We start from the raw sequence: 24,696 nt of genomic DNA on the forward strand, positions 1-24,696 counted from the left end.
ACTGTCAGGGCTCCTAGGAACCTATCTACAAAACATGGTGTATGACACTGTCAGGGCTCCTAGGAACCTATCTATAAAATATAGTCTATAACGCTGTCAGGGCTCCTAGGAACCTATCTATAAAACATAGTGTATGACACTGCCAGGCCTCTTAGGAACCTATCTATAAAATATAGTGTATAACACTGTCAGGGCTCTTAGGAACCTATCTATAAAACATAGTGTATAACACTGTCGGGACTTCTAGGAACCCATCTATAAAACATAGTGTATGACACTGCCAGTGCTCCTAGAAACCTATCAGTTTCTAGATTTCTAAGGCAAACACAGCCAAAGTTGTGTCAAAGTGAAAGGGACATGTTCATTTATGGAAAAAATGGACGGTAACCAGTGGATACAAATGCTGATTATAACCATATACTGCGCTGTCACTCATTTTTATGCATTTTGACATTTATAACAATCCAAAAATTACTCTTTCTTGGGAAAAGATTCTTTCACTTTTTTTAGACACAGATGGTGGTTATATAGCAAAAAGCGATGGTTTTATTCAGGGACGTAACTAGCAATGACTCGGACCCATAGCAAACTTTTGACTTGGGGTCCCCCCAAACCCAATTTACATACACTAGGTCCCCCTATGGTTGCAGGCTCCATGGCAGCCACTACAGCTGCTATGGCGGTACTTACCACTGATTTTTTTCCCAAAAATTACTATTGGCTGATAGACTAAAGTGGTGCCAGAACATCACAGTGACTTATAAGACATGTCTTTTCTGTATTTTTACTGTGCAATACATTTTAGCTTGTTTGAAATGATTCACCATTTATTTGGTTTTGTTAAAAAACAAACAATTTGGAATATTCGCGTCAAGAGCTTTCCTACTATGGGCATTTATCACCTGTACACATGATAGGCCAATGATCTCTGGAGACCCCACTTCTGGGCCCTTTACCAAACACTGAAATGGGGTCTTGAACCCTGATTTCTCCTTAATTCACAAAAACAGCAAAGTACAAGACTAGGCAACTTCAGTTGTCACCAGGCATTGAATGGAGGAACAGAACATATGGGTTGGGACTTATGTAATAGTGATCAGGTGGGATCAATGCAATGTGGCCCCCAGTGATCAGACATTTATCACTTATCCATAGGAATGTCCTTTATGGCATATCCCATCTTAATGTAACAAACTAATATTGTATGACTTTATCATGTACAAACCGCTTAAGAAGTGGGCCCAGACTTTTTACATGGGCTAAATTTTTGGCCATTTTGAGAAACGTTTGTCATTGAAAAGTTGGGAATAAAAAGTTGATGACTACTCCGATGAGTGGTAGGATGTCAAATGTCAAGTAAAGGTAATTTGCTGATTTTATTTTGCCCTTAGGGACCTTGCTAGAAATCCCAGTCTGCCAATTTAGATATTTATGGCAAGTTTTATTTTCAGGTAAACCAAGAATATTTGAAAAACAAAAGAAAACCATAGATATGATTGAATTCTTTATGGGGAACCGCTAAGGTTCTTTTCACACTGTGCGCCCCCATATGTTTAACCTATGCATTGTGGCGCACATGTTAAATGGACCCATGGGCCCTGTTATTCCAGCAGATGCCAAAAGAGTGATCTTTTGGCCTCCATTTGGCATTTTCCATCAGAGTTATTTTTTTGTTCAGCTAGTGTAGCAAACTGCAATATTCTCTACAAAGGCATTTAGATGTGTCACAGACATGTAATGCTACTGTTGGGTAACTGTCATAGACATCTAGGGCTTTTTTGTCTTATACATTAACCCATTAAGTGCCATGATCCCCGATTGGGGAGCAGGTACTTTAACCCACCTACGAACATCATCTGTCATTGCGGAATAGAAACGGGACATTCACGTGCTCCAGCAGGATGTTGCGCTGATCACGTGCATGCATTGCCTTGGGCACACGAGGTCATTTTCTCGGTGAAGTTCCCATATTATTGAAAAAAAAAAAGGCAATTAATGGGTTAAATGTACTTTCACACGTGAAAAACAGCTTGAAACCAAAGGTATGATCAAAAGCCTATAGCCTGTATCCATTGCTGGGGGAATTTATCAATACAATGAAATTTCATTCATCTGTATATATGTATATATATAAAGTCATTGCATCAATTGTCAGTTTCTAACAAATTAAACATTTGTTTCCATTTGTGATAAATTGATAAATGTATTTATAAATTTAACAAAAGGTACCCCCACTCTTTTGTTTTGGAGTCCTTCCTCCATGCCCCCTCTAGGGGCTCTAGAGATGAAATGGTGGAGGGGGTCTTTCTATATGGAATCTGGAAAATATGATAATCCATTATTTGTTTCCAACACAGAATTTAACTATTTAACTATACTGGGCTATTTCACAAACTATTGGGCAGACCTAACCAATTAGGAAATTCCTCTGGTTAAAGAACAAAGCCATAGTAACATATTTTGTGTTAAGTTATTTTGGAGTTCTATTACTGAATGTTCTCCACCCTAAAAACGAGTACTATAGACTTTTCCATGAATGATAATCCAAAATGCCCAAAATTCCATATCTATTGAATCTAAACTAGTATATTAGACACTAATATAAAACAATAATTGTATTGAAATTTGTAGCCAATGGGACGCACAAGCTGAAGCCTATAGTCAGTCTGGGCACCATAAAAAGATTAATGTACTACTTTTAGAAAGTAGTCGATTGCATTGTATAAATCTGAGTCATGCCCATTTAGGTGTTAACACTTTTACCTGTCCATTTGTGTTAATTTTTTAAATTCAACTTAATAGAAATCTATATAAGGGCCCGTGCACACGATGTAACACGGCGTTCTTTCTGACACGTAAACTCATGTCAGAATCAGCGCTGCAAAACAAAATCCCATTGACTTCAATGGGTTCCGTCTTACGCGCGCTACACATTGAAATCAATGGGAGTCTTTTAACGAGTTTACGTGTCAGAATGAGCGCCACGTTACATCGTGTGCAATGACAAAAATCAACATTGTCTGAATCATTATAGTAAATCAACACAACATAGATAAATATTCTAAAAATGTATGTGATGTAACATAATATATAATTGTTGTATAGCATAAATGAATATTCTGTAAGTTAATCTAAAAATAAATATAATATAAATCAATATAATATAGCATAAATGAATATTCTATAAATTAATATAACATCAATATAATATAAATCAATATAATACAGCATAAATGAATATTCTATAAGTTAATCTAAAAATAAATATAAAATAAATCAACATAATATAAATCAATATAATATAGCATAAGTGAATATTCTTTAAGTTAATATAAAAATATACGGTATATTAAATCAACATAATATAAGTCAATATACTATAGCATAAATGAATATTCTATAAGTTAATATAAAAATAAATATATAATAACTCAACATAATATAAATCATCAATATAATATAACATAGATGAATATTCTATAAGTTAAAATAAATATATAATAACGCAACATAATATAAATCAATATACTGTAACGTAGCATAAATGAATATATGGATCAGAAATGTAATATAAATCAATTTAATATTGTATATATCAACTGCTATAAATTAATGTAACGTATATTAACATGATATAACTTATAATAAATTCGCACTGCATAGCAGAACTTTAAAATATGATAAATTACTGTAATATATCATAAAAAATGAATATACTAGAATGCAACATAAAATAACATAAATGACATACATTGAATAAACTAAATTTAAATCACCAAAACATGAGCGAACATAATATTATTTAAGATAACACGCAAATAAATTTAATACAGAATATGTTATTGTAATTCAAATTATTATTTTTTATACTTATTTTTTTTTTTGCTGATTATTTGTAACTTTTTGCACATTTTCAAGGTGTCATTGTATCTCCCAGGAACTTAAGGCCAATATTTTTTCTGTTAAATCCTTTTAATTATAATGTTAGAAAATGATTGATGTTCACCTTTAAATAATTATCTGATTGTTTAAAATATTAAGCTCGGGTAACATGGCTGGGTGCTTTCATGTTCCTAGGAGTGTGACTGCTCCTTTAAAGCATATCCTAATGCCTTCAGTAGGTAAAAGCTATTTAATTCAAGGGCACGGCCCCGCAGTGCATTACCACGGCGAGCTTGTTAGTTTAGTAGTGAGAGAACATTTCCTGCTGACAGATCTGCGACATCTGAGGAGAAATGTGGAAAAAACCTGCAGGCCAGCGACAGCCTTATATGAGCGAGTGTGTGCGTGCTTTTTTTTTTTTTCCGCCTTTATTTCATTTAACATTTGGGGGTCTTGCGGACACATACATACGCTTTAGTGGGCTTCCTGGTGCAGGGGCTTGCTGTCATTTGTAAAATATTCTGGCCAATTAGCTAATAGAGTACTCAGGTTTCTTGTGTTTTGATACAGTAATACTAAGTACATTGTAAAGGCCAATTACACAAATCATCCCCATATGCCGAAACCAGAGTCTCGTTATGGACTGTATTTATGAATCCTGTGTGAGGAAATGTGCCCACAGGCGATTTGGACCATGTGCGAAAACAGAGCCAATGGGATTGTCAGGGAAGAATCTTTGCAACCCGCGGAAATCCTCCCGCATCTCTCTGCAAGGAGCCCATTGTGCTGGGTGCCAGGTTGCTGATTAAAGGCACATTACCCAGAATCCTCTTAAACCCACGTATGAAGCTCCGAGCAAATAACATCTCCCCCACCGACACAGGCAGGAAAACACCGCATTAGCAGAACACCTAAACCAGACGAAAAACTTCTTAACGGCCGTATTGCTCCCAGTGGAAAGCCCTTGTTGGGGCAATGAGGAGATGTGTTTTTTCTTCTCAATAAGGAGGTCAGGATTAATGTTCGGGCAAAGGCGTGCTAAGCTTTAAGCTGTTTTTCTTATAGAAGGTGTACCTCATTGTATGGTACAGGTGCAGGCAAAAATACAGTTCCCAGATGAAGATTATTTTTATTGTAACGTGTCACGCCTGCTCCGTTTTATCTCTGTGTAGTTTACCCACCTGTTGGTAGGTTTTTCCTTTTCGCAGCCAGTGCCATGTAAATGAGACCACTACTTAGGCGCTGGCAGGACTCCACCCAGCTGTGGTTTCACGGTTATCTTCCCGAGCTTCTAAATCTCTCTATCACTATAATTACGGCATGATGTATTTGGGGTAGGAAACCGGTGCCAGAATTTGGAACGCTCAATGTAAATTTCTTGCTTTTACATTGACTTTTTCTCATAGGATTTTATATGTGTCATTGCTTATCTAGGATGCAAGGCTGGAATTCTTAAGGAAGTTTACAATTGGCTTGGCCTCTGGGACTCTAGCTTCCATCATTAACATCCCATTTGATGTGGCCAAGAGTCGGATTCAAGGGCCACAGCCAGAACCTGGAGTCATTAAATATCGCAGCTGTTGGAAGACAATTGTTACAGTTTATAAAGAAGAAGGGTATGAGGAGTATTTCACATTTCTCATTTATTCCATAGGCTCCACTTGCTCTCCTTTACTTATTAGCATGCGGTATACTTTTCATTTTCTATTTAACAATCAAATAAAATTCTAATAAGCTGAAATGTTTAGTGTATGAAAGTTCCTGGGAAAGGGGTTTGACTGAGGCAGATCGGTCTATTACCAACCTGGTGGGTTGCTCATGCAATAATACTAAATTCTTATTATGGGAAGTTATGGCTTTTAATAAAGATTTAAAAAAAAAACAGTACTGAATTGAGAAAGGTCACTAATGTTTTAACGAACTTTCCATAATTCAATAGTGTTAGTGAATCTAACAAACTTTATAATGCTTCTTTTTCTCTTGTCCTCCTTCTATACTGACATTCACAGTGAAGAGGGAGGAATGAGCAGCAACTGAACAAGGAGAGAGATCGGCACACACAAAGACTGCTTACCTATCATTAGAATCCCTTTTTTTTCTAACTAACATGTAGGAATGGCCTTAAGAAAGGCTATTCTTCTCCTACCTTTAGATGTCTTCTCCGTGCCGTCGTTTGGTAGATATTCCGTTTTCCGTCTTTATGCAAATGAGTTTTCTCGCAGCACTGGGGGCGGGCACCAGCACTCAAACAGCACTGGGGGCATCCCCAATGATGCGAAAGAACTCTACAACGCCACCTCCATCTTCTTCAGGAACCGGCCTCCACGGGTCATGTTCTGGCCTGGCTTTCAATCTTCTCCGCATGCACAGTCAGCTCTGCCAGCGGGCCTGTGCACAGCCATTTTTTTGTGGTGACTTACGCGAGCTTTCGCACCAGTGCTGCGAGAGAACTCATTTGCATAAAGACGGAAAATGGAAAATGTACCGAATGGCGGCGCGGAGAGGACATCTAAAGGTAGGAGAAGAATAGCCTTTCTTAAGGCTATTCCTACGTGTTTGTTAGAAAAAAATGGATTCTAATGATAAGATCCCTTTAATCTAAATAGGAAGTTTCTATTTCACCCCAAGTGCTTTATTCACCTTTATTCACATCAATACAGATCCGTTCTTATTAGAAATACCCTAAATGATCCTGCTGATACTTCTGAGTGAGAAAGATAGATATTTAGATCAGTAGATTCACCTTTACTTTGTGTACAATGTATAGCAGCTACGTTCTACCCACCAGCTCAGGGAGAACTGAAAATTAGAGATACAATCTGCATAGTGGAAAACTGCTAAAATCGCAGAATTCATAATAATTAGAGATGAGCGAGTACTGTTCGGATCAGCCGATCTGAACAGCACGCACGCATTGAAATGAATGGACGTAGCCGGCACGCGGGGGGTTAAGCGGCCGGCCAGCGTCAAAGCGGAAGTACCAAAATAATCAAAAATAGTGTTATTCATTCTGTATACAGATAACAGCAAATCATTTTACTAGTATATCCTTATCCTACTATATTGCTGTGCCGACTGTGTCTACCACCATATGCAACATATACAAAGCCGGTAATGAGGTCACTTGAATATTATACAGCTATATAGGTGATTCTGTTGAGCTGTAATGCGACGACCACATCTTAGCGTTCATGTTTGCCACAACGCCTACACCTCCCACTGGTCATCTGAACCGAACAGAGATCACCATGCAAGCCAAATAACTGCAAAGCATACCTTTATAGCGTAACTATAGTCCTTGCAAAAATAAATCATCATACGATTTATATTTATATATTTATTGGCTCCCAACCTACAAATTAGGAAGCAGCGTAGACTAAACTTACACTAATACTTATCTATTGCTTCCTCTTGGTATTGATTACATTATCACGTGTATGTGCTATTATAATGTGTAACACCTGTGTTCCATGTCTTTTAGGTTCCTGGCTCTCTACAAAGGTCTTCTTCCAAAGATCATGCGGCTCGGGCCTGGTAATTCCTGTCCTAATTATCCTCGTTAGCAGTTGTATATGAAGTCATTGTAGAGTCGGTAATCGGATCTTTATTAGGTGTTATCATTATTTGCGCCACTATAATTACAATTTTGTACAAAAAAGCTGCAGGACATTATTCTCAATTAGCCACCGGTTTATGTATCAAGCTGATTAATAGCTTCATTTAGCATTAGTAATTTACTATTCCATCTGTTCAGGTCTAGACCCAAAGCTAGGACCATGTTTTATGAAGGCTGAGAACATAAAAGGGGATCTTCCCTCACCTCTCTTACCTAAGAGGGGTATTTTTAGTAGTAGGAGCCCGCAGTTTCCTCCACCTGTGTACACCTACTTTTTAGCTTTGCATTTTTGCTTCTTTGTGCCTTGTCAGAGTCAAGAATTTCAGGTTGATTTTTGGCACAAATGCCATATTGCGCAAACTTGTTCAGTTTGGTAACTGTCAAGAGGCTTTAGGATTCTGCTCTCCATTGTCCACTAAATGCACACCTCAGGTTATTTGAGAATGGATTTATTTTTTTTTTACTCTGTGTTTGCAAGAATGTTACATAATGAATCAGGATTTAGAACCACAGAGTTCTCGTAAATGCAAAGGTTTCTATATGAAATGTATGACTACCTGAGTTTTTATGCAGGAGGAGATATGGTTTATTTACATCCTATGCTTGGAGACAAGTAGTCTCGTGATGATGGGATGGGGTCTTAGAGGTGTACCAACTCCTGTCGATGACATTGGGGCATGTTGGCCTGACCATAAACCATACCTCCCAACTTTTGAAGAACTAAAAGAGGGACAAAATGTGCGGCGCGCGCGCAAATTTAGCCCCACCCACTTTTGTGTTGACTCCGCCCACTCATTAATTTTTCATGTGCCCGCACACAGTATAATCCTCCTACAGTCACCCGTAAATTATATGTCCCCCCTCTATCTCTCCCCCAGTTTCATATACACCCTTCATCTGCCCCCAGTTTCATGTCCCCCTTTCATCTCTGCCCCCAGATTCATGTCCCCACATCTCTGCCCCCAGTTTCATGTCCCCTCCATCTCTGCCCCCAGATTCATGTCCCTCCATCTCTGCCCTCAGATTCATGTCCCCCCATCTCTGCCCCCAGATTCATGTCCCCTCCATCTTTGTCCCCAGATTCATGTCCCCTCCATCTTTGCCCCCAGATTCATGTCCCTCCATCTCTGCCCCCAGATTCATGTCCCCCATCTCTGCCCCCAGATTCATGTCCCCTCCATCTCTGCCCCCAGATTCATGTCCTCCCTCCATCTCTGCCCCCAAATTCATGTCCCTCTATCTCTGCCCCCAGATTCATGTCCCCCATCTCTGCCCCCAGATTCATGTCCCCTCCATCTCTGCCCCCATATTCATGTCCTCTCCATCTCTGCCCCCAGATTCATGTCCTCTCCATCTCTGCCCCCAGATTCATGTCCTCTCCATCTCTGCCCCCAGATTCATGTCCCCACATCTCTGCCCCCAGTGTCATGCCATCCTCTCCATCTCTGCCCCCAGTATCATGCCGTCCTCTCCTTCATCTGCCCCCAGATTCACGTTCCACCTCCACATTAAACTTACCTTCTCCTCCGCTCCCTCGCTGCTCTCTGCGCGCCTCTCTCGCTGACACATGCGGCTGAAGGAAGGAGCTGACACAGGTCAGCTCCTCGCTTCGCCGCTGCGCGCCTCTCTCTGACACATGCGGCTGAAGGAAGGAGCTGACACAGGTCAGCTCCTCGCTTCGTCGCTGCGTGTCTCTCTAGCTGACACATATGCGGCTGAAGCGAAGAGCTGACCTGTGTCAGCTCCTCGCTTCGCCGCTGCCGCCGGCTCCTGGCTTGTACATCGCGTCTACAAGCCAGGAGCCGGCGGCAGCGGCGAAGCGAGGAGCTGACACAGGTCAGCTCTTCGCTTCAGCCGCATATGTGTCAGCGAGAGAGGCCGCAGCAGCGAAGCGAGGAGCTGACACAGGTCAGCTCCTTGCTTCAGCCGCATATGTGTTCAACTTAGATCTGCGTCCTCTGGACGCAGATTTGAGTTGAAATCGGGACATACCTCCCTCCAACCGGGACCGCGGGACATGTCACCCAAATCGTGAATGTCCCGCGGAAATCGGGACAGTTGGGAGGTATGATAAACTAAGGGGGAATTGGGGACATTATGTACGAGAGGGCTGTAGGGAGCAGATTATGTGAGAGGCAGAGGAGGAGTGGGGAGGCATTACGATAGAAGAGGTAGGACAAAGCAATGGTATAAGACTTTGGGCAATCTGATGTCACATGGTAGTTCTCAATAGTAGGTGCAGACAACAGAGAGAGGACATCCATTTGCACAGCAACCCATGCTAGAAAGGAGAGGTCACATTTTGATCATGAGACTTATTGAAGAAGGTGAAAAGCAGTATAAAAAAGACACTCTGGGTAGACTACTATTAGTATTGACTAATAGACAATATAATGAGTAGAAAAAAAAAACACTGGAGTTTTCCTTTAAAAACCTATGCATGTAGCCATATTACAAATTCTAAATATGGCAGCCATATACTGTTATGGGCCGATACAATACCACCATCGGTGTGTCTTTGAGTTGATGTGGTATGCTATGTTACAAAAATTGTTCCCCTAGTAGTAGCCCCTGGTAAAGATTACATAGATTGGTGTTTTCAATGCCAGTCTTCATAGCCCCTGTGCCAGTGGAAGGTATGCCTCATTTATGACGAGGTGCGACGTACACAGGGCCATACACTTGGAAGAAAATCTACACCATCTCATAGCTGGCTTAGATTTCCTGCATTATATATCCCAGATTTCTGGTGCAAAAAAATGAGTTGTAAATTATCTGCACAAAAAATGTGTGACTTTAGATTGTATGCCAGAAAACTGGTGTGTAAGGCATAACAATTCTGCCCCAAAATGACCACCTGCCTGTAATACAGAACTGTGGTATACGCCATCTGACTCCATAAAGGATCTTTTCATACAGGTTTTGTGTTTGACTTTTATCCATAGAGATCAACCCTCCACAAAATACATTTTTGAAGCACATCTCATATAAATGGCCACTTATGACTCTGCGTTGTACAAACCTATAACATGGCATGAATAGGGGTGCAAGAGACATTGCGGTGTCTAATTTGATACAGAGGCAAACTATGTAATAATAATAATAATACATTTTACCTATATAGCACCAACATATTCCGCAGCGCTGTACAATTTGTAGGGTTCAAATACAGACAGAAAGATACATTACAAAGAAAGTCATTTCACACAATGGGACTGAGGGCCCTGCTCACAAGAGCTTACAATCTATGAGGTAGACGGGGTGACACAAGAGGTAGCAGGGGCGGCATTGCTTATATAGTGGTCAGACAATTTTGTAATAGAGGTTACCGTCATTAACCAAATATAAAACTTTTTGAGCCGTCACCAGTCGTGTCCTTCAACGTGCAGATGTTCCCTGGACATATAGAGTTAGCCTGAAACAGCATCATATCGTGTGGGGTAATGTGGGAGCTGGAACAGAGAAGGGTTTATTTTAGGAGTTTTAATTACGGTATGGAAGGGTTTACATTAGGAATTGTGATAGGCCTGTCTGAAAAGTGTCTTTAGTTTGCGTTTGAAACTGTAGAAATTGGGAGTTAATCTTATTGTCCGGGGTAGAGCATTCCAGAGAAGTGGTGCAGCTTGGGAGAAGTCTTGTATACGAGTGTGGGAGGTTCTGATAATAGAGGATGTAAGTGTTAGGTCATTGAGTGAGCGGAGAGCACGGGTTGGGCGGTAGACAGAGATGAGGGAGGAAATGTAGGGAGGTGCAGCATTATGGAGAGCCTTGTGGATGAGGGTGATAACTTTATATTTTATTCTATAATGAATAGGCAGCCAATGTAGCGACTGACACAGACCTGAGGCATCGCTGTAGCGTCTAGACTAGGGGTCCTCAAACTGCGGCCCGAGGGCCACATGCAGCACACCAAGCACTTCTGTCTGGCCCCGCCGACAATGCCGGCAGGCGTGCATTTATAATGAAGCTCCTGGGGAGCTCGGGCCAGGCCACGGAGCGCACTTCACTTTACCTATTGGAGGGCATCGCTCCCGATGTCTGTGCGACCTGCTCTGCCTCCGGCCCACTGTTTAAAAAGTTTGAGAACCCCTGGTCTAGACTGATAGATGAGCCTGGCTGCTGCATTCAGAATAGATTGTAGAGGGGAGAGTTTAGTGAGGGGAGGACCGATTAATAAGGAGTTACAGTAGTCAAGGCGAGAATGAATCAGAGAGACAATAAGTGTCTTTAGTGCATCTCTGGTGAGGAAAGGGTGTATTCTGAAGATGTTTTTGAGGTGGAGGTGACATGAACGTGCGAGTGATTCAATATGAGGGGTGAAGGAAAGGTCTGCGTCAAACATGACCCAGAGGCAGCGGGCCTGCTGCCTAGGAGTTATAGTAAGGCCTGAGACTACAATGGATATATCAGGGACAGATCTACACTCACCGGCCACTTTATTAGGTACACCATGCTAGTAACGGGTTGGACCCCCTTTTGCCTTCAGAACTGCCTCAATTCTTCGTGGCATAGATTCAACAAGGTGCTGGAAGCATTCCTCAGAGATTTTGGTCCATATTGACATGATGGCATCACACAGTTGCCACAGATTTGTCGGCTGCACATCCATGATGCGAATCTCCCGTTCCACCACATCCCAAAGATGCTCTATTGGATTGAGATCTGGTGACTGTGGAGGCCATTGGAGTACAGTGAACTCATTGTCATGTTCAAGAAACCAGTCTGAGATGATTCCAGCTTTATGACATGGCGCATTATCCTGCTGAAAGTAGCCATCAGATGTTGGGTACATTGTGGTCATAAAGGGATGGACATGGTCAGCAACTATACTCAGGTAGGCTTTGGCGTTGCAACGATGCTCAATTGGTACCAAGGGGCCCAAAGAGTGCCAAGAAAAGATTCCCCACACCATGACACCACCACCACCAGCCTGAACCGTTGATACAAGGCAGGATGGATCCATGCTTTCATGTTGTTGACGCCAAATTCTGACCCTACCATCCGAATGTCGCAGCAGAAATCGAGACTCATCAGACCAGGCAACGTTTTTTCCAATCTTCAATTGTCCAATTTCGATGAGCTTGTGCAAATTGTAGCCTCAGTTTCCTGTTCTTAGCTGAAAGGAGTGGCACCCGGTTTGGTCTTCTGCTGCTGTAGCCCATCTGCCTCAAAGTTGGACGTACTGTGCGTTCAGAGATGCTCTTCTGGCTACCTTGGTTGTAACGGGTGGCTATTTGAGTCACTGTTGCCTTTCTATCAGCTCGAACCAGTCTGGCCATTCTCCTCTGACCTCTGGCGTCAACAACGCATTTCCGCCCACAGAACTGCCGCTCACTGGATGTTTTTTCTTTTTCGGACCATTCTCTGTAAACCCTAGAGATGGTTGTGCGTGAAAATCCCAGTAGATCAGCAGTTTCTGAAATACTCAGACCAGCCCTTCTGGCACCAACAACCATGCCACGTTCAAAGGCACTCAAATCACCTTTCTTCCCCATACTGATGCTCGGTTTGAACTGCAGGAGATTGTCTTGACCATGTCTACATGCCTAAATGCACTGAGTTGCCGCCATGTGATTGGCTGATTAGAAATTAAGTGTTAACGAGCAGTTGGACAGGTGTACCTAATAAAGTGGCCGGTGAGTGTATAAGATGGTGGAAACAGTAGTAGTTCAGTCTTTGATGTGTATAATTGGGTACCGAAAGCCAAATCTGGTGATGGTTTGTGCAATGGGGGCTGTGTAGAGAGAAAAGGCAGGGGGCTTAGCAAAAAACAAGTATATAAAAAATAATATATAAAAAATAATGATATATGTAGTAAAATCTCCATTGTTTTAATTAATTAATTAATTAATTAATTAATATTACGATTGTTGTATATTACTGTGATAACAACACAATAATAATAAGCAAAAAAATGAAAACACAAAATAAAGATAATTAATAGAGATGAGCGAACAGTGTTCTATCGAACTCATGTTCGATCGGATATTAGGCTGTTCGGCATGTTCGAATCGAATCGAACACCGCGTGGTAAAGTGCGCCATTACTCGATTCCCCTCCCACCTTCCCTGGCGCCTTTTTTGCTCCAATAACAGCGCAGGGTAGGTGGGACAGGAACTACGACACCGGTGATGTTGAGAAAAGTAGGCAAAACCCATTGGCTGCCGAAAACATGTGACCTCTAATTTAAAAGAACAGCGCCGCCCAGGTTCGCGTCATTCTGAGCTTGCAATTCACCGAGGACGGAGGTTTCCGTCCAGCTAGCTAGGGGTTAGATTCTGGGTAGGCAGGGACAGGCTAGGATAGGAAGGAGAAGACAACCACAACAGCTCTTGTAAGAGCTAAATTCCAGGGAGAAGCTTGTCAGTGTAACGTGGCACTGACAGGCTCAATCGCCGCAACCCAGCTTTCCCAGGATCCTGAATGGAATACACTGTCAGTGTATTCCCGTATACCCGATATATACCCCCGATACCCGTTCCAACGGTGTGCCCCCCCACCTTCACCCCAGAAATAGCAAGTCCCCTAGCAATAGAATTGGGGCTATATACACCCACAATTTTTACTACTGGTATACAGTGCCATTGTCTGACTGGGAATTCAAAGAATATATTGGGAATACAAATACCCTCATTTCTTGCTACTGCCATATAGTGCCAGTGTCTGACTGGGAATTCAAAGAATATATTGGGGTTACGTGCACCCACAATTTTTACTACTGGTATACAGTGCCATTGTCTGACTGGGAATTCAAAGAATATATTGGGAATACAAATACCCTCATTTCTTGCTACTGCCATATAGTGCCAGTGTCTGACTGGGAATTCAAAGAATATATTGGGGTTACGTGCACCCACAATTTTTACTACTGGTATACAGTGCCATTGTCTGACTGGGAATTCAAAGAATATATTGGGAATACAAATACCCTCATTTCTTGCTACTGCCATATAGTGCCAGTTTCTGACTGGTAATTCAAAGAATATATTGGGGTTACGTGCACCCACAATTTTTACTACTGGTATACAGTGCCATTGTCTGACTGGGAATTCAAAGAATATATTGGGAATACAAATACCCTCATTTCTTGCTACTGCCATATAGTGCCAGTGTCTGACTGGGAATTCAAAGAATATATTGGGGTTACGTGCACCCACAATTTTTACTACTGGTATACAGTGCCATTGTCTGACTGGGAATTCAAAGAATATATTGGGAATACAAATACCCTCATTTCTTGCTACTGCCATATAGTGCCAGTGTCTGACTGGGAATTCAAAGAATATATTGGGGTTACGTGCACCCACAATTTTTACTACTGGTATACAGTGCCATTGTCTGACTGGGAATTCAAAGAATATATTGGGAATACAAATACCCTCATTTCTTGCTACTGCCATATAGTGCCAGTGTCTGACTGGGAATTCAAAGAATATATTGGGGTTACGTGCACCCACAATTTTTACTACTGGTATACAGTGCCATTGTCTGACTGGGAATTCAAAGAATATATTGGGAATACAAATACCCTCATTTCTTGCTACTGCCATATAGTGCCAGTGTCTGACTGGGAATTCAAAGAATATATTGGGGTTACGTGCACCCACAATTTTTACTACTGGTATACAGTGCCATTGTCTGACTGGGAATTCAAAGAATATATTGGGAATACAAATACCCTCATTTCTTGCTACTGCCATATAGTGCCAGTTTCTGACTGGTAATTCAAAGAATATATTGGGGTTACGTGCACCCACAATTTTTACTACTGGTATACAGTGCCATTGTCTGACTGGGAATTCAAAGAATATATTGGGAATACAAATACCCTCATTTCTTGCTACTGCCATATAGTGCCAGTGTCTGACTGGGAATTCAAAGAATATATTGGGGTTACGTGCACCCACAATTTTTACTACTGGTATACAGTGCCATTGTCTGACTGGGAATTCAAAGAATATATTGGGGTTATAAATACCCTCATTTCTTGCTACTGCCATATAGTGCCAGTGTCTGACTGGGAATTCAAAGAATATATTGGGGTTACGTGCACCCACAATTTTTACTACTGGTATACAGTGCCATTGTCTGACTGGTAAATTCAAAGAATATATTGGGAATACAAATACCCTCATTTCTTGCTACTGCCATATAGTGCCAGTGTCTGACTGGGAATTCAAAGAATATATTGGGGTTACGTGCACCCACAATTTTTACTACTGGTATACAGTGCCATTGTCTGACTGGGAATTCAAAGAATATATTGGGAATACAAATACCCTCATTTCTTGCTACTGCCATATAGTGCCAGTTTCTGACTGGTAATTCAAAGAATATATTGGGGTTACGTGCACCCACAATTTTTACTACTGGTATACAGTGCCATTGTCTGACTGGGAATTCAAAGAATATATTGGGAATACAAATACCCTCATTTCTTGCTACTGCCATATAGTGCCAGTTTCTGACTGGTAATTCAAAGAATATATTGGGGTTACGTGCACCCACAATTTTTACTACTGGTATACAGTGCCATTGTCTGACTGGGAATTCAAAGAATATATTGGGAATACAAATACCCTCATTTCTTGCTACTGCCATATAGTGCCAGTGTCTGACTGGGAATTCAAAGAATATATTGGGGTTACGTGCACCCACAATTTTTACTACTGGTATACAGTGCCAATTTCTAACTAGGAATTCAAAATGCGCAAGGCTCCCGGAAAGGGACGTGGACGAGGCTGTGGGCGAGGTCGGGGGAATGGTTCTGGGGAGCAAGGTAGCAGTGAAGCCACAGGGCGTCCCGTGCCTACTCCTGTGGGGCAGCAAGCATTGCGCCACTCCACAGTGCCAGGGTTGCTTGCCACATTAACTAAACTGCAGGGTACAAACCTTAGTAGGCCCGAGAACCAGGAACAGGTCTTGCAATGGCTGTCAGAGAACGCTTACAGCACATTGTCCAGCAGCCAGTCAGACTCTGCCTCCTCTCCTCCTATTACCCAACAGTCTTGTCTTCCTTCCTCCCAAAATTCCGAAGCTTTACAGAACAATAACCCAAACTGTCCCTGCTCCCCAGAGCTGTTCTCCGCTCCTTTCATTGTCCCTCAACCTGCCTCTCCACGTCACGATTCCACGAACCTAACAGAGGAGCATCTGTGTCCAGATGCTCAAACACTAGAGTCTCCTCCATCTCCGTTCGATTTGGTGGTGGATGACCAGCAACCCACCCTCATCGACGATGATGTGACGCAGTTGCCGTCAGGGCATCCAGTTGACCGGCGCATTGTGCGGGAGGAGGAGATGAGACAGGAGTTGGAAGAGGAAGTGGTGGATGATGAGGACACTGACCCGACCTGGACAGGGGGGATGTCAAGCGGGGAAAGTAGTGTGGATGTTGAGGCAGGTGCAGCACCAAAAAGGGTAGCTAGAGGCAGAGGCAGAGGTCAGCAGCTTAGGCGAAGCCAGGCCACACCCGGAATCTCCCAAGATGTTCCAGTTCGTACCCAGCCCCGAAAAACTCCCACCTCGAGGGCACGTTTCTCGAAGGTGTGGAGTTTTTTCAAGGAATGCGCCGAGGACAGATATAGTGTTGTCTGCACAATTTGCCTCTCGAAATTGATTAGGGGCTCTGAGAAGAGCAACCTGTCCACCACTTCAATGCGCCGTCATTTGGAATCCAAGCACTGGAATCAGTGGCAGGCAGCAACGGCAGGACAAAGGCCGCCTGCCGTTCACGCCACTGCCACTGCCTCTGCCACTGCCTCTGCCTCTGCCACTGCCACTGCTGACTGTGCTGGCGATGCACTCCAGAGGACGAGCCAGGACACCACTTCATCTGCCTCCGCCACTTTGTTGACTTCTACCTCATCCTCCCCTGGTCCTGTCTTATCTCCTTCTCCTGCACCATCAAAGGCACCATCAGGCGTTTCTTTACAACAACCCACCATCTCTCAGACATTGGAGCGGCGGCAGAAATACACTGCTAACCACCCACACGCGCAAGCCTTGAACGCCAACATCGCTAAACTGCTGGCCCAGGAGATGTTGGCGTTCCGGCTTGTTGAAACTCCCGCCTTCCTGGACCTGATGGCAACTGAAGCACCTCGCTATGCCGTCCCTAGCCGTCACTACTTCTCCCGGTGTGCCGTCCCCGCCTTGCACCAGCACGTGTCACTCAACATCAGGCGGGCCCTTAGTTCCGCGCTTTGCACAAAGGTCCACTTGATCACCGACGCGTGGACAAGTGCATGCGGACAGGGACGCTACATTTCACTGACGGCACACTGGGTGAATGTAGTTGAGGCTGGGACTGCTTCCCAAACTGGCCCGGTGTACCTCGTCTCCCCGCCTAACATTCCTGGCAGGGACACGAGAAGAACACCCCCCTCCTCCTCCTCCTCTACCGCCTCCTCCTCCGCCACCGCCTCCTCCTCCGCCACCGCCTCCTCCTCCGCTGTTAGATTGACCCCAGCTACGAGTTGGAAACGTTGCAGCACTGGCGTTGGTAGACGTCAGCAGGCTGTGCTGAAGCTGATCAGCTTGGGGGACAGACAGCACACTGCCTCCGAGGTGAGGGATGCCCTCCTCGATGAGACGGCAATATGGTTTGAGCCGCTGCACCTGGGCCCAGGCATGGTCGTTTGTGATAACGGCCGGAACCTGGTAGCAGCTCTGGAGCTTGCCGGACTCCAACATGTTCCATGCCTGGCCCACGTCTTCAACCTAGTGGTGCAACGTTTCCTAAAGAGCTACCCCAATGTTCCAGAGCTACTGGTGAAAGTGCGGCGCATGTGCGCCCACTTTCGCAAGTCGACAGTAGCCGCTGCTAGCTTAAAATCTCTCCAGCAACGCCTGCATGTGCCACAACACCGGCTTTTGTGCGACGTCCCCACACGCTGGAACTCAACGTTTCAGATGTTGAATAGAGTGGTTGAGCAGCAGAGACCTTTGATGGAATACCAGCTACAAAACCCTAGGGTGCCACAAAGTCAGCTGCCTCAGTTTCACATCCATGAGTGGCCATGGATGAGAGACCTTTGTGACATCCTACGGGTCTTTGAGGAGTCCACAAGGAGGGTGAGCTCTGAGGATGCGATGGTGAGCCTTACAATCCCGCTCTTGTGTGTTCTGAGAGAATCCCTGATTGACATCAGGGATAACTCAGATCACACAGAGGAGTTAGGGATAGCATCCGATCCGTCACAGCTGGAGAGTAGGTCCACACATCTGTCCGCTTCACTGCGTTTAATGGAGGAGGAGGAGGAGGAGGAAGAAGAGTTGTCCGATGATGTGATGGTGATACAGGAGGCTTCCGGGCAACTTCGAATCGTCCCATTGTTGCAGCGCGGATGGGTAGACATGGAGGATGAGGAGGAAATGGAGATTGAACTTTCCGGTGGGGCCAGAGGAGTCATGCCAACTAACACTGTGGCAGACATGGCTGAGTTCATGTTGGGGTGCTTTACAACCGACAAGCGTATTGTCAAAATCATGGAGGACAACCAGTACTGGATCTTTGCTATCCTTGACCCCCGGTATAAAAACAACATCTCGTCTTTTATTCCGGTAGAGGGGAGGGCCAATCGCATCAATGCTTGCCACAGGCAATTGGTGCAGAATATGATGGAGATGTTTCCAGCATGTGACGTTGGCGGCAGGGAGGGCAGTTCCTCCAGTAGGCAACCAAGTTCTCACCGGTCCACACAAACGAGGGGCACACTGTCTAAGGTCTGGGACACCTTGATGGCACCCCCTCGCCAAAGTGCCGCCACGGAGGGTCCTAGTGTCACCAAGCGTGAGAAGTATAGGCGCATGTTGCGGGAATACCTTTCCGACCACAGCCCTGTCCTCTCCGACCCCTCTGCGCCCTACACGTATTGGGTGTCGAAGTTGGACCTGTGGCTTGAACTTGCCCTATATGCCTTGGAGGTGCTGTCCTGTCCTGCCGCCAGCGTCCTATCTGAGAGGGTGTTCAGTGCAGCCGGTGGCATCATCACTGACAAGCGCACCCGTCTGTCAGCTGAGAGTGCCGACCGGCTCACTTTGATAAAAATGAACCACCACTGGATAGAGCCTTCATTTTTGTGCCCACCTGTGTAAAGCACCCCAACATGAAACTCCATGTCTGTACTCAACCTCTCCAATTCCTCCGCATCCTCATACTCATCCACCATAAGCGTTGCACAATTCTGCTAATACTAGGCTCCCTCCAACATGATTTCCCCCAACTCTGCTGGTTAGAGGCTCCCTCCACCCTGATTTCCACCAACTCTGCTGGTTAGAGGCTCCCTCCACCCTGCTTTCCCACAACTCTGCTGGTTAGAGGCTCCCTCCACCATGAATTTGCCCAAACTGGGCTGGTTAGAGGCTCCCTCCACCATGAATTGGTCCAAACTGGGGTTTTTAGAGGCTCCCTCCACCATGAATTTGCCAAAACTGGGCTGTTTAGAGGCTCCCTCCACCATGAATTGGTCCAAATTGGGGTTTTTAGAGGCTCCCTCCACCATGAATTTGCCCAAACTGGGCTGGTTAGAGGCTCCCTCCACCATGAATTGGTCCAAACTGGGCTGGTTAGAGGCTCCCTCCACCATGAATTGGTCCAAATTGGGGTTTTTAGAGGCTCCCTCCACCATGAATTGGTCCAAACTGGGCTGTTTAGAGGCTCCCTCCACCATGAATTGGTCCAAACTGGGGTTTTTAGAGGCTCCCTCCACCATGAATTGGTCCAAACTGGGCTGGTTAGAGGCTCCCTCCACCATGAATTGGTCCAAACTGGGTTTTTTAGAGGCTCCCTCCACCATGAATTGGTCCAAACTGGGGTTTTTAGAGGCTCCCTCCACCATGAATTGGTCCAAACTGGGGTTTTTAGAGGCTCCCTCCACCATGAATTGGTCCAAACTGGGGTTTTTAGAGGCTCCCTCCACCATGAATTTGCCCAAACTGGGCTGTTTAGAGGCTCCCTCCACCATGAATTGGTCCAAACTGGGTTTTTTAGAGGCTCCCTCCACCATGAATTGGTCCAAACTGGGGTTTTTAGAGGCTCCCTCCACCATGAATTGGTCCAAACTGGGCTGGTTAGAGGCTCCCTCCACCATGAATTGGTCCAAACTGGGTTTTTTAGAGGCTCCCTCCACCATGAATTGGTCCAAACTGGGGTTTTTAGAGGCTCCCTCCACCATGAATTGGTCCAAACTGGGGTTTTTAGAGGCTCCCTCCACCATGAATTGGTCCAAACTGGGGTTTTTAGAGGCTCCCTCCACCATGAATTTGCCCAAACTGGGCTGTTTAGAGGCTCCCTCCACCATGAATTGGTCCAAACTGGGTTTTTTAGAGGCTCCCTCCACCATGAATTGGTCCAAACTGGGGTTTTTAGAGGCTCCCTCCACCATGAATTGGTCCAAACTTGGCTGTTTAGAGGCTCCCTCCACCATTAATTGGTCCAAACTGGGCTGGTTAGAGGCTCCCTCCACCATGAGTTGGTCCAAACTGGGTTTTTTAGAGGCTCCCTCCACCATGAATTGGTCCAAACTGGGGGTTTTAGAGGCTCCCTCCACCATGAATTGGTCCAAACTGGGCTGTTTAGCGGCTCCCTCCACCATTAATTGATCCAAACTGGGCTGGTTAGAGGCTCCCTCCACCATGAATTTGCCCAAACTGGGCTGTTTAGAGGCTCCCTCCACCATGAATTTGCCCAAACTGGGCTGGTTAGAGGCTCCCTCCACCATGAATTGGTCCAAACTGGGGTTTTTAGAGGCTCCCTCCACCATGAATTGGTCCAAACTTGGCTGTTTAGAGGCTCCCTCCACCATTAATTGGTCCAAACTGGGCTGGTTAGAGGCTCCCTCCACCATGAATTGGTCCAAACTGGGTTTTTTAGAGGCTCCCTCCACCATGAATTTGCCCAAACTGGGCTGTTTAGAGGCTCCCTCCACCATGAATTGGTCCAAACTGGGCTGGTTAGAGGCTCCCTCCACCATGAATTTCCCAAAACTTGGCTGTTTAGAGGCTCCCTCCACCATTAATTGGTCCAAACTGGGCTGGTTAGAGGCTCCCTCCACCATGAATTTGCCCAAACTGGGCTGTTTAGAGGCTCCCTCCACCATGAATTGGTCCAAACTGGGTTTTTTAGAGGCTCCCTCCACCATGAATTGGTCCAAACTGGGCTGTTTAGAGGCTCCCTCCACCATGAATTTGCCCAAACTGGGCTGGTTAGAGGCTCCCTCCACCATGAATTGGTCCAAACTGGGCTGGTTAGAGGCTCCCTCCACCATGAATTTGCCCAAACTGGGCTGTTTAGAGGCTCCCTCCACCATGAATTGGTCCAAACTGGGTTTTTTAGAGGCTCCCTCCACCATGAATTGGTCCAAACTGGGCTGTTTAGAGGCTCCCTCCACCATGAATTTGCCCAAACTGGGCTGGTTAGAGGCTCCCTCCACCATTAATTGGTCCAAACTGGGCTGGTTAGAGGCTCCCTCCACCATGAATTTGCCCAAAATGGGCTGTTTAGAGGCTCCCTCCACCATGAATTTGCCCAAACTGGGCTGTTTAGAGGCTCCCTCCACCATGAATTTGCCCAAACTGGGCTGGTTAGAGGCTCCCTCCACCATGAATTGGTCCAAACTGGGTTTTTTAGAGGCTCCCTCCACCATGAATTTGCCCAAACTGGGCTGGTTAGAGGCTCCCTCCACCATGAATTGGTCCAAACTGGGTTTTTTAGAGGCTCCCTCCACCATGAATTGGTCCAAATTGGGGTTTTTAGAGGCTCCCTCCACCATGAATTGGTCCAAACTGGGCTGGTTAGAGGCTCCCTCCACCATGAATTGGTCCAAACTGGGGTTTTTAGAGGCTCCCTCCACCATGAATTGGTCCAAACTGGGGTTTTTAGAGGCTCCCTCCACCATGAATTGGTCCAAACTGGGGTTTTTAGAGGCTCCCTCCACCATGAATTGGTCCAAACTGGGGTTTTTAGAGGCTCCCTCCACCATGAATTTGCCCAAACTGGGCTGTTTAGAGGCTCCCTCCACCATGAATTGGTCCAAACTGGGTTTTTTAGAGGCTCCCTCCACCATGAATTGGTCCAAACTGGGGTTTTTAGAGGCTCCCTCCACCATGAATTGGTCCAAACTTGGCTGTTTAGAGGCTCCCTCCACCATTAATTGGTCCAAACTGGGCTGGTTAGAGGCTCCCTCCACCATGAGTTGGTCCAAACTGGGTTTTTTAGAGGCTCCCTCCACCATGAATTGGTCCAAACTGGGGGTTTTAGAGGCTCCCTCCACCATGAATTGGTCCAAACTGGGCTGTTTAGCGGCTCCCTCCACCATTAATTGATCCAAACTGGGCTGGTTAGAGGCTCCCTCCACCATGAATTTGCCCAAACTGGGCTGTTTAGAGGCTCCCTCCACCATGAATTTGCCCAAACTGGGCTGGTTAGAGGCTCCCTCCACCATGAATTGGTCCAAACTGGGGTTTTTAGAGGCTCCCTCCACCATGAATTGGTCCAAACTTGGCTGTTTAGAGGCTCCCTCCACCATTAATTGGTCCAAACTGGGCTGGTTAGAGGCTCCCTCCACCATGAATTGGTCCAAACTGGGTTTTTTAGAGGCTCCCTCCACCATGAATTTGCCCAAACTGGGCTGTTTAGAGGCTCCCTCCACCATGAATTGGTCCAAACTGGGCTGGTTAGAGGCTCCCTCCACCATGAATTTCCCAAAACTTGGCTGTTTAGAGGCTCCCTCCACCATTAATTGGTCCAAACTGGGCTGGTTAGAGGCTCCCTCCACCATGAATTTGCCCAAACTGGGCTGTTTAGAGGCTCCCTCCACCATGAATTGGTCCAAACTGGGTTTTTTAGAGGCTCCCTCCACCATGAATTGGTCCAAACTGGGCTGTTTAGAGGCTCCCTCCACCATGAATTTGCCCAAACTGGGCTGGTTAGAGGCTCCCTCCACCATGAATTGGTCCAAACTGGGCTGGTTAGAGGCTCCCTCCACCATGAATTTGCCCAAACTGGGCTGTTTAGAGGCTCCCTCCACCATGAATTGGTCCAAACTGGGTTTTTTAGAGGCTCCCTCCACCATGAATTGGTCCAAACTGGGCTGTTTAGAGGCTCCCTCCACCATGAATTTGCCCAAACTGGGCTGGTTAGAGGCTCCCTCCACCATTAATTGGTCCAAACTGGGCTGGTTAGAGGCTCCCTCCACCATGAATTTGCCCAAAATGGGCTGTTTAGAGGCTCCCTCCACCATGAATTTGCCCAAACTGGGCTGTTTAGAGGCTCCCTCCACCATGAATTTGCCCAAACTGGGCTGGTTAGAGGCTCCCTCCACCATGAATTGGTCCAAACTGGGTTTTTTAGAGGCTCCCTCCACCATGAATTTGCCCAAACTGGGCTGGTTAGAGGCTCCCTCCACCATGAATTGGTCCAAACTGGGTTTTTTAGAGGCTCCCTCCACCATGAATTGGTCCAAACTGGGGTTTTTAGAGGCTCCCTCCACCATGAATTTGCCCAAACTCTGCTGGTTAGAGGCTCAATCCACCCTGATTTTCAAAACAAATGTTGGTGCCAACCTCAACTTACTACAAGGGCCAAATTCACTGCTGGTGACAAGCTCTCCTCACTGCAAGTGCCAAATACACATGTTTCAAGGTGTTTTCCTACTGTCAGAGAGGTGGTATTGAGTGTGTAAAGTGTGTAGTTGTTAGGCTGTGATGTTGGGGTAATGGAGGGTCTTTGGTGTGTTAGATGCCCCCAGACATGCTTCCCCTGCTGTCCCAGTGTCATTCCAGAGGTGTTGGCATCATTTCCTGTGGTGTCATAGTGGACTTGGTGACCCTCCAGACACGGATTTGGGTTTCCCCCTTAACGAGTATCTGTTCCCCATAGACTATAATGGGGTTCGAAACCCATTCGAACACACGAACATTGAGCGGCTGTTCGAATCGAATTTCGAACCTCGAACATTTTAGTGTTCGCTCATCTCTAATAATTAATATATATATATATATATATATATATATATATATATATATATATATATACAAAACATAAAAATCACATCAAGGTTTTGTACAGAAGTTGTAACTTAAGAAAAAGCAGCACCAAGAATAAGTAGTTGAACCAGTTATTATGTGTAGCTGATATATTTCTTAATGTGTGCGAGTTTTGCGTGAAATCCCTGTACGTGGACTTCGTTCATTCC

At 45.0% G+C, this 24,696-nt stretch overlaps 1 protein-coding gene across 1 annotated transcript in view; it reads left to right on the top strand.

Annotated features, from left to right (window-relative positions):
• Positions 1–24,696, top strand: part of SLC25A21 (solute carrier family 25 member 21) — a 249,608-nt gene that overhangs the window by 220,506 nt on the left and 4,406 nt on the right. Inside the window, exons 9-10 of the mRNA XM_075282913.1 lie at positions 5,317–5,498; positions 7,364–7,416. Coding sequence (XP_075139014.1) covers positions 5,317–5,498; positions 7,364–7,416 — 235 coding nt within the window. The remainder of the gene's footprint in view (positions 1–5,316; positions 5,499–7,363; positions 7,417–24,696) is intronic.

Source organism: Leptodactylus fuscus, chromosome 7 (assembly GCF_031893055.1).
Source record: "Leptodactylus fuscus isolate aLepFus1 chromosome 7, aLepFus1.hap2, whole genome shotgun sequence".
Classification (NCBI taxonomy): Eukaryota; Metazoa; Chordata; class Amphibia; order Anura; family Leptodactylidae; genus Leptodactylus; species Leptodactylus fuscus.